General features: G+C 44.6%; 1 protein-coding gene across 1 annotated transcript in view; it reads right to left on the bottom strand.

Moving 5' to 3' along the window:
- Positions 1–5468: 5468 nt before the first annotated feature.
- Positions 5469–10724, bottom strand: part of ACOT9 (acyl-CoA thioesterase 9) — a 38424-nt gene continuing 33168 nt past the window's right edge. The window contains exons 8-14 of the mRNA XM_011935106.1: positions 9416–9483; positions 8086–8197; positions 7242–7332; positions 6984–7069; positions 6468–6555; positions 6170–6320; positions 5469–5792 (exon numbers count right to left, since the gene is read on the bottom strand). Of these exons, the coding sequence (XP_011790496.1) occupies positions 5680–5792; positions 6170–6320; positions 6468–6555; positions 6984–7069; positions 7242–7332; positions 8086–8197; positions 9416–9483 (709 nt within the window). The 3' untranslated portion in view covers positions 5469–5679. The remainder of the gene's footprint in view (positions 5793–6169; positions 6321–6467; positions 6556–6983; positions 7070–7241; positions 7333–8085; positions 8198–9415; positions 9484–10724) is intronic.

Genomic DNA, 10724 nt, shown 5'->3' on the forward strand with positions numbered 1-10724 from the left:
CTGGGTGACAGAACAAGACTCTGTCTCAAAAAAGAAAAGAAAAGAAAAGAAATCCAACCAGCCTGGTAGCCAGCCACCTCAGCCACCCCAGCTGAGGCACCAGATGGCCCAGCCCCAGATGAACAGAGCTGAGTGACCTTAGCTAATGCCACATGGAAAAGAAGAACCTCCCAGTTGAGCCCAGCCATCCCACAGAATCGAGTACGTCTTTAGAAAGATAAACTGCACAAACTAATTGAAAAGAAAAAGAAAAATGTTGAAATCCCAGGGGAGTTGGGTGAACGTTCAGTTCTCCAGGAGTCGAGTGCTTGGCTCTATTCAAAGAGGTGAAAGAAAGCAGATCGGATCAGAGCAAACACAGGCATCAAATGGAACATGTTGACAGAAGATTTGGGTTACCACAGAATCACATGGACATGCCCAACACAGTGCAAAGCATACTAGAATGAAGTAAACTCTTCTAAAGAAACCAGTGGTAAAGACACCATCCTCAAAGACTACACATTGAAGAAGTATGGAGGCGAAAACTAAGAACTTGGTAATAAATAAAGTAAAACTGGGATCTCAGCACAGACCATTTAATATAAAACAATGTCCAACTCCCATGAGGAAGATGTATGCTAGAACTTAGCAGTGCTGGTACTGGTTAAAAATTCTCCTTTAACTTTTCAGATGCAGTCTCGCTCTGTCGCCCAGGCTGGAGTGCAATGGCGCGATGTCGGCTCACTGCAATCTCCGCCTCCCAGGTTCAAGCGATTCTCCTGCCTCAGCCCCCTGAGTAGCTGGGATTACAGGTACCTGCCATCATGACCAGCTAATTTTTGTATTTTTCTTAAAGACGGGGTTTCACCATGTTGGCCAGGCTGGTCTTGAACTCCTGACTGCAGGTGATCCACCCATCTCAGCCTCCCAAAGTGTTGGGATTACAGGCGAAGCCACCGTGCCCGGCCAAAAATTCTCCTTTATTCTTTGAGAGGGACATAACACTAATAATCCAGAACCTAGTGTATATCCTTTAGTTTGCTTCATCTCATCTTCTTAAAGTCCTGTATTAAAAATAAAAACCTCTAGCTTTTATATCTGTATTGGTAGATGCCAGATTTGGGGTGAAGATTCTGGTATCCAAAATTCGTGAACAATTTAACAAAAAGACAAAAAAGACAATAAGCAATTTAATTTCAGTCTCAGTAGAATTCAAAGAAAGGCAATTAACAAATGTCAGGGGGTTTTGTTTTTGCTTTGTTTGTTTGTTTTGAGACAGGGTTTCACTTGTTGCCCAGGCTGGAGTGCAGTGGCGTGATCTTGGCTTACTACAACCTCAAATTCCTGGACTCAAGCGATGCTCCCAGTTCAGCCTCCTGAGTAGCTGGGACTACAGGTGTGCACTATCACGCTGAGAGGAGTTAGCTAGCTTTCCTTAGGTAGACAGCAAGGGGAGGGTCCCCAAAGAGCCCCCAACCCACGGGTCAGTGCCTCATCCCCACATAACATAAAAAGCAGCCTGGGGATAAAAATCAAGCTGCAGGCACCGATAAGGGAACTAGCACAGGGTGGTGGTGTGCCTGGAGACAAGCCCGCGGCTGCACAGATCGGAGAACCTCCAGCCCACTCAGATAAAAACTTGCACAAACCTCCGGCTCACTCAGATAAGGGAACAAGACCTGACACAGAAATGTCTTTGTCTTTTGTATAATCATCAGGTTCCCGGGAAAGTTTCTTCTCCTTTTGCAGGCATGAACACCGTGGGCTCCGACGACTCCGGTGGGCCCTTTCCTTTTTGCAGTGTTGAGCCCGGCCTCTAAGAATTACTTCAGCACGATTGGTCCCGGGCCGAGCTTTCACTTCAGCTCCTGATAGGTCCCGGGCCAAGCTGAGTAGCCCCAATGAATCATCAATTCAGCTCCTGATTGGTCCCGGGCCAAGCTGAATTTCGCTTTCTCCAAGACAGCTCACAGACTAAGCAAATTCCTTCCCCTTCCCAGTCCGCAAAAACCCCGACCCCAGCCTCATAGTGTGCAACCCATTCAACCCATTCAGGCCCCCACTCTCCGCTGCGGAGAGCTTTTTTTTTTTTTTTTTTTTTTTGAGATGGAGTTTTGCTCTTGTTGCCCAGGCTGGAGTGCAATGGCGCGATCTCGGCTCACAGCAACCTCCGCCTCCCGGGTTCAAGCGATTCTCCTCAGCCTCCCGAGTAGCTGGGACGGACTACAGGCGTGTGCCACCATGCCCTGCTAATTTTGTGTTTTTAGTAAAGACAGGATTTCTCCATGTTGGTCAGGCTGGTCTCGAACTCCGGACCTCAGGTGATCCACCAACCTCGACCTCCCAAAGTGCTGGGATTACAGGTGTGAGCCACCGCACCCAGCGGAGAGCTTTCTTATTTTGCTTCTTAAACTTTCACTCCAACCTCACCCTTGTGTTTGTGCTCCGTGAGACAAAGAACTCTGGATACTATCTCAGACAACCAGAGATGGCTACATTTTGGTGCACTGGCAAGACTACAACACCTTGCTAATTTTTGTATTTTTGTAGAAACAGCTTTTCACCCTGTTGCCCAGGCTGGTCTTGAACTCCTGACCTCAAGCAATCTGCCTGCCTTGGCCTCCCAAAGTGCTGAGATTACAGGTGTGAGCCACCACATCCAGCAGAATGTCATTTTTCACCTATCAAAATGGCAAAGATATTTTTAAAAGAAAAGATAAAAATTGGCAAAGTTCAGGGAAATTGCCAATGTGTCAGTGATTGTGTGAAACTGTTCTGAAGGGTCACATGAAATACATATTCAAAGCCTTCAACGTGTGCCTACTATTTGACCTAAATATCTCATTTAGTATTTTTCCAAAGAGAATAATTTAAGGGTCAAATGTTTTAGAGTATTTAGGATATTTACTGCAACATTGTTTATAATAGCAAAAAGGAAATACTAGAAAAAGCTTCAGTGTACAGCAGCAAATGGTTAAATACATAATATATAATCTATACAATAGCATGCAGTAGGTCTCTTAACTCGACTTAACACATTCACAAAACTCCCCAGGGTGCATCCCTCCCCGTTAGCCACCCCCCATCATGTCATAGGTAGATATGCAAAATGCCGTATTGAAGGGCCAGGTAAATCTCAGTCAGGATGGCATTACAGCATGGAGAGACAAGTTATTACAGTACAGCATATACTTGATTCCATTAGTCAAACTGCATGCTTCCAAGAGATAGTTGTGTTTGCTCCTGTGACTATTTCATGCCAGAGGTGCTTGTTGACACTGTGATTTCAATAAACATTACATAAACTAATATAAAAAATTGTTTGAGACAGGGCCTTGCTCTGTCACTCAGGCTGGAGTGCAGTGATATGATCATAGCTCACTGCAGATTCAAACTCCTGGACTCAAGCAATCCACTCACCTCAGCCTCCTGAGTAACTGGGACTACAGGTGCACACCACCATGCTCGGATAATTTTTTAACTTTCTGTAGAGACAGGGTCTCACTATGTTTCCCAGGCTGGTCTCAAGCGATCCTCCCACCTCAGTCTCCCAAAGTGCTGACATTACAGGCATAAGCCACCACTGTGCCTGGCCTAAAAAATTTTTGTTAAAAATGCTTTCCACCGGCCGGGTGCAGTGGTTCACGCCTGTAATCCCAGCACTTTGGGAGGCCAAGGTAGGTGGATCACCTGAGGTCAGGAATTCGAGACCAGCCTGGCCAACATGGTGAAACCTCATCTCTACTAAAAATACAAAAATTAGCCAGGTATGGGGCGGACACCTGTAATCCCAGCTACTCAGGAGGCTGAGGCAGGAGAATTGCTTGAACCCAGGAGGCAGAGGTTGCATTGAGCTGAGATCGCGCCACTGCACTCCAGCCAGGGTAACAGAGTAAAAGTCTGTCTCAAAAAAAAAAAAAAAAAAGCTTTCCACCTAATTCTGAGGCAGAGCCAAGTTTGTGAACACTAATGTAGAACCCACAGTAAATACTGCTTCCTTCTTGGGAGCACTTTTCCCAGAGATTATTTTTTCTTCTAAGTTACCTTCCTGTTGAAAAAGAAATGGTCTTGGCTGATTTTTTGGGGGTTTTGTTTTTTTTGAGATGGAGTCTCACGCTGTCACCCAGGCTGGAGTGCAGTGGTACAATCTCGGCTCACTGCAACCTCCGCCTCCCGGGTTCAAGCAATTCTCTGCCTCAGCCTCCCGAGTAGCTGGGATTACAGGCACCCACCACCATGCTCGGTTACTTTTTGTATTTTTAGTAGAAACGGGGTTTCACCATCTTGGCCAGGCTGGTCTTGAACTCCTGACCTCATGATCCATCCACCTCGGCCTCCAAAGTGCTGGGATTACAGGTATGAGCTACCACGCCCGGCCTGGGCTGCAGATTAATGGGAATGCCTCCCTTGGGCTTCCTAGGTGACACTGTGATATTAGGTATGACCTCTCTTGCTCTATTCCTTGAAAGCAGTACAGGTACTGGTCAAGAGTGCCCTGGACCCACACTGCCTGGTTTTGAATCCCAGTACCTCCACATGTTACACGTCAGACCTCGAGCAAGTTACTTAAGCTCTCTGTGCTTCAGTTTCCTGAATGGCCTAACCCTAAGAGGGGGTTACAGAACCTGCCTCATAGTGTTGATTGGAATAAAGGAGCTCAGACCTGCCAAGTGCTGAGGATGGTGCCTACCTAGCACATGGCAATGCTCCATAAACGTAAGCAGCTATTATTACTGTGGTTCCTATTTTTTAAATCAGATATATCCTGCCTAGCCACCAGCACAATGTGCTAAATAGCTGTCCGGTGAATGAAAGAATGACCAAATGGTCCTGTTTTTCCTTATCTAGATCATCTCTACACACCTCCTCATGGTATGGTTTCAGACCCAAATCTTCCCACAAATCTTTACAGATGCAGTATCTTTTGTTAAATCCCTTTACCCCAACTTTTCATCTACCCTCTGACAACAAAAGTTGGGAAACAGAGGGAAGCAAAGGAATCATGTATGGCTGATGGGATTCAGACAGCACAGAGGAACTGGTTAGGTTTAAAGAATGTCATCCAAACACCCTGGCAGGAAACCTTGTATACTGACAGTTGCAACATGTGTAAGAAAAGAATGCATCCAATGGTATCCTCAATTAATTTATTTATTTTTGAGAGAGAGTCTCATTCTGTCGCCCAGGCTGGAGTGCAGTGGTGCGATCTTGGCTCAATGCAACCTTCACCTCCTGGGTTCAAGCAATTCTCCTGCCTCATCCTCCCAAGTAGCTGGGGCTACAGGCACATGCCACCACACCCGGCTAATTTTTTGTATTTTTAGTAGAGATGGGGTTTCACCATGTTGGCCAGGATGGTCTTGATCTCCTGACCCTCATGATCCACCCGCCTCAGCCTCCCAAAGTGCTGGGATTATAGGAATGAGCCACCGCACCCAGTCTCTCAATTTTCTTTTTTTTTTTTTAGAAGATAGGAGGCAACATGGTAGGTTCATAATTAAAAAATTGTTTTGAAAGTATTTATTGTTTAATAATTCTTTCTCCCCTCAGCCCCATCTGGCCACTCTCTCTTTCTGCTTTTCTGATCATCCTAAAGGCTGAATACATCCTCCTCCTGTATGGAGGATTAGATGCAACACTAAAACCAATACACTCGATCAGGTCTTCATCAGGTACCACGTCACTGTGGATGGAGTGCTAGTTTTCAACAAATGTGGTGTTCCTAGGGTTCCAAAGGTGGTCCTTTCTCACGGTCGCTGGGCCACTCATGGAGTTGAAATGCCGCTGCCCATCTAAGTACAACATGGACTCTGAAACACAAGAGAGAACCCTGGAGAAACTTCTAACACCTTAGAAAACCATCATATAAACACAAGACTACTTGGGAACACTGGGACAGAACAAGATGCACTGTTGGGCCAGGGGTGTGCCACATTCCCAAAGAAGCAGGCCATGACTCCTGTCCCCTTCCTTTGGCTGGATCACTTTTTGACTACCAGTGGCTGCTTGCGTGCCTGGGGGCCACAGGCATCTTTGGTCTTCAGGGCTGCCAAATCTCAAAAGCAAAATCTCCTAAAGACATGCTCTTGTGCTGACAGGCATCAATACACTTCCTACAATTCAAAAGGAGAAAAATGTCCTTAGAAGTTCTTCCCTTTGTTAGGGACAAGCAATAATCACTACTTACCTCCGTATGTTTTGGGGAAAACCAATGGCACTTCTTTTTCTGACATGAATGTGAAATGAAAGACATTGGTGGTTGTATGCTCCTTCTCCTGCAGGGAGGCCACTTCACTGTGTACTCTGACTTGAATGTAATTATTCTGAGTAAAGCATACCTAACAGATTATAGACACTATAGTCAGTCAACTGCATTAGGAAGGGGAAAAGGACAGTCATAAGAGAAAACAGTGGCTTTTGGATATAGAAACTTCTAGGCTCAAATGAAAAAAAAAGTTGTATGTCAACTCTCATCACACACCTACCTGCGAAGAAAGAAAGAGCAATGAGCCAACCTCAACAGGTTTCTGAAACATGATGTCATCTACTGCTACCACAAACGGTCGAGAACCACTATTGGGGGAAAAGACAGAATTTGGGGTATACTACAAAATTCAGATGATCTCAATTTTTTTCCCTAACAACTAGCTGAAGCAAAATAACAATGAATGAAGGATAAACTTAGACAAGGGGGAAAAGATCCTACTAGTGCGGAATGGTAAGAGATGCCATCGTGAGCAGATTAGGGCCAAAATAACTGTATCTTTTCCCTTCTACATATCATCACTGTATTTTCTCAGTGGTTTTTCAAATGTATGAACTTACAAAGTCAGAGAAACAACCTTCTAAAATGAAGATCAAACTCAGCTGGTATCAGTGTGGTATTCATTTAAAAACATAACATATTCCCACACACGCCCAGACTGGTCTGAAATGTCCCATTTCAGTGGGGTGATATAAATTGCTCCTCAGAAGTTAAGACTGCCTTCCATACAACTCACCCGAAGCTACAGGCAGTAGCCCACCCAAGTTCATATGCTTTCCTCATAAGGAAACCACCAAAGATCCGATTGAAAATGTTCCGCTCCTACAGGACATAAATAAATATCAATGAATACAACCTTATGGCCACCTTTGTATACAGAACAGAGGAATTAACAATGCCACAGGACAAAGGCCAGTTTAAAGGTGTGTCAAATCTTGGACAAATATCATGAATGGAAGCTATCCTATTCAGATTTCTCACTAAATTATAATACCTGAGGGTGGCAAATTTCCAAACTCTTCAGTTTTGAATTCTCCATCCACACCGCATTAGGGGGCAAAACTCGACTCCGAAAACTTATAGTCCTATACAAATGAATATTTATTAAACCCTGTTAATGCCATGGTTCTCTTGTTGAAAAGTAAACACATTTGCAAGTCACTTCCAATACACTCAGACAACTGTGGCTCTAAAGAAGGCCAAGGTTTAGGCCAGGCACGGTGGCTCATGCCTGTAATCCCAAAATTTTGGGAGGCCAAGGCGGGCAGATCACCTGAGGTCAGGAGCTTGAGACCAGCCTGGCCAACATGGTGAAACCCCCATCTCTACTAAAAATACAAAAAATATTAGCTGGGCATGGTGACAGGCACCCGTAATCCCGCCTACTTGGGAGGCTGAGATGGGAGAACTGCTTGAACCCAGGAGGCAGAGGTTGTAGTGAGCCAAGATCACGCCACTGCATTCCAGCCTGAGCGGCAGGGTAAGACTCTGTCTCAAAAAAAAAAAAAAAAAAAAAGATCAGGTGCGGTGGCTCACGCCACGCCTGTAATCCCAGCAGTTTGGGATGCCGAGGCAGGCAGCCTGACCAATGTGGAAAAACCCCACCTCTACTAAAAATGCAAAATTAGCCAGGCGTGGAGGTCCATGCATGTAATCCCAGCTACTCAGAGGCTGAGGCAGGAGAATTGCTTGAACCTGGGAGGCAGAGGTTGTGGTAAGCTGAGATCATGCCATTGCACTCCGGCCTGGGTAACAAGAAAGAAATTGTGTCTCACAAAAAAAAAAAAAAAAGGCCAAGGTTTAAATATTTTTCCAACGTGGAATCTCACCATCCTTACTTTGGATCCAGTGTGCTGAGAAACATCTCATGTATGGTGGTCCTCTCCTCAGCGCTGGGGGCCATTTTCAGTAACGATGTGGAACTGAAGGCAATTCTTCTCCCCTTGTTCACTGAAACATGGGAGAATAAGGAGCAATGATCAGGAGGGTCACACTACAGCACAGGGCGTTCTGACCTGGGGTACCATTCAAAATCTCAATGAAAATTATACACATATCTAAGAGAAAACTGCAGACGCCACATAAAACTCCCAGTGAGTCTTTGGTTCCACGTGGAAATTATATTGGTTCAGTGTGAGATCACCTGGTATCATCCTGATCCAGAGCCCTGACCTGCAGTTATCCCATCAAGATGCATTTCTCACTTCATTAAAACGGAGAAAACAGGCCAGGTGCAGTGGCTCATGCCTGTAATCCCAACACTTTGGGAGGCTGAGGCAGGAGGATCGCTTGAGTCCAGGAGTTCAAGACCAGCCTGGGCAACATAGTGAGACCCCTGTCTCTACCAAAAAAAAAAAAAAATTTAATTAGCCAGGCATGGTGGCATGTGCCTATAATCCTAGCTACTCGGGAGGCTGAGGTGGTGGACAGCTTGGGCCCAGGAGGTCGAGGCTACAATATAGTTCATTGCAGCCTCAAACTCCTGGACCCAAGCCCAACTCCAGCCTGGGAAACAGAGCAAGAACCTGTCTTTAAAAAAAAGTGTACTGAAAAACACTCAATAATTAACAGGTAGATTTGTGTCAACAAGAAAATGCATAGCTTAAAAAAAAAAAAAAAAAAAAAACTGAGATAACAAATTACTTCACTTAATAAATATTGTCTGATCAATAAAATCATTCAAAGTAAGGACTCCAAAGAACGAAGAATAGCATATTTTTAATTTCAATAAATTATTGGTATGAATAAGACATTTGGGTCAGGCACAGTGACTCACACCTGTAATCCCAACACTTTGGGAGGCCAAGGCAGGCAGATCACAAGGTCAGGAGATCGAGACCATCCTGGCCAATATGGGGAAACCCCATCTCTACTAAAAATACAAAAATTAGCTGGGTGTGGTGGCGCACACCTGTAGTCCCAGCTACTCAGGAGGCTGAAGCAGAAGAATCGCTTGAACCCAGGAGGCAGAGGTTGCAGTGAGCCGAGATGGTACCACTGCACTCCAGCCTAGCAACACAGAGAGACTCCATCTCAAAAAACAAACAAACAAACAAACAAAAGACATTTGACTGGTATGAAGAACCCATATAAAATCTTAAATAATCTCTTCTGCAGTGTAATTAATGTGCTTTTCAAATTTATTTTATTATAAACAAATTAATGTACATTCTCCTTGTCTAAAGAGCTCCTCTTCCTCTGGGCTTTCAAGGATGAGTGGATTTACAAACGCCGGCCTAAAAAGAAGAAAAAAAAGAATTTAATTTAAGATACGCCATTATCTAATAAAACTTGAAGAAGAACTTACTAGTTCATCTAATCACCTACTAGTTTTACTAATCACCTACTAGTTTTAAAGAACCTGCTTTTCATTTTGGGTAGTGCTTACTGCTTGCCTTGCACGTGAACGCTGGAACAATTAGGGAAGCCTTACCGTTACAGCCTTAATTGCACACTAGAAACTTCACATTATAGAAAGGATAATGGCAATTGTGAAATGTTTAACCTGATTCTAATCATGAGGAAACCGTCAAATATAGGTTGTAGAACATTCTACAAGAAAACTGGCTTTAGGCCAGGCATGGTGGCTCACATCTGTAATCCCAGCACTTTGTGAGGCCAAGCCGGGCGGGTCACCTGAGGTTGGGAGTTCAAGACCAGCCTGACCAACATGGAGAAACCTCGTTTTTACTAAAAACACAAAATTAAGCCGGGCATGGTGGCACATGCCTATAATCCCAGTTACCCGGGAGGCTGAGGCAGGAGAATTGCTTGAACCTGGGAGGCGGAGGTTGTGGTGAGCCGAGATCATGTACTGCACTCCAGCCTGGGCAACAAGAGCGAAACTCTGTCTCAAAAAAAGAAAAAAAAAAAGGAAAAGGAAAACTGGCTTGGACTCTTTAAAAATATCAATTTTTGAAGGACAGCAAATGGCATAGAGACTATTCTAAAGAAACAGGATAACCAAATGCAATATACAATCCTTGATGGATTGGGTCCTGAATCAGGGAGATAGCTATAAAGGACATTTTAGGGACAACTGGTGAAATCTGCATATGGATCACATATTAAATAATTGTATCATTGTTAAATTTCTCAGATATAATAAAGGCATTGAAGTTATGTAGAAATACCTGGTTCTTAGGAAATACATGCTGAACTCCTGAATGGGTGAAGCAGTCTCAAACTTACTTTCCAATGATTCATGGGAAAAAATATGTAAATATGTGTATTTATAGAGAGAGGGTAAGAGAATAGGCCGAGCGCGGTGGCTCAAGCCTGTAATCTCAGCACTTTGGGAGGCCGAGGCGGGCGGATCACCAGGTCAGGAGATCGAGACCATCCTGGCTAACACGGTGAAACCCCGTCTCTACTAAAAAATACAAAAAAAGAACACTAGCCAGGCGAGGTGGCGGGCGCCTGTAGTCCCAGCTACTCGGGAGGCTGAGGCAGGAGAATGGCATAAACCCGGGAGGCA

Source organism: Colobus angolensis, unplaced genomic scaffold (genome assembly GCF_000951035.1).
Source record: "Colobus angolensis palliatus isolate OR3802 unplaced genomic scaffold, Cang.pa_1.0 Scaffold140, whole genome shotgun sequence".
In the NCBI taxonomy this organism is placed as follows: domain Eukaryota; kingdom Metazoa; phylum Chordata; class Mammalia; order Primates; family Cercopithecidae; genus Colobus; species Colobus angolensis.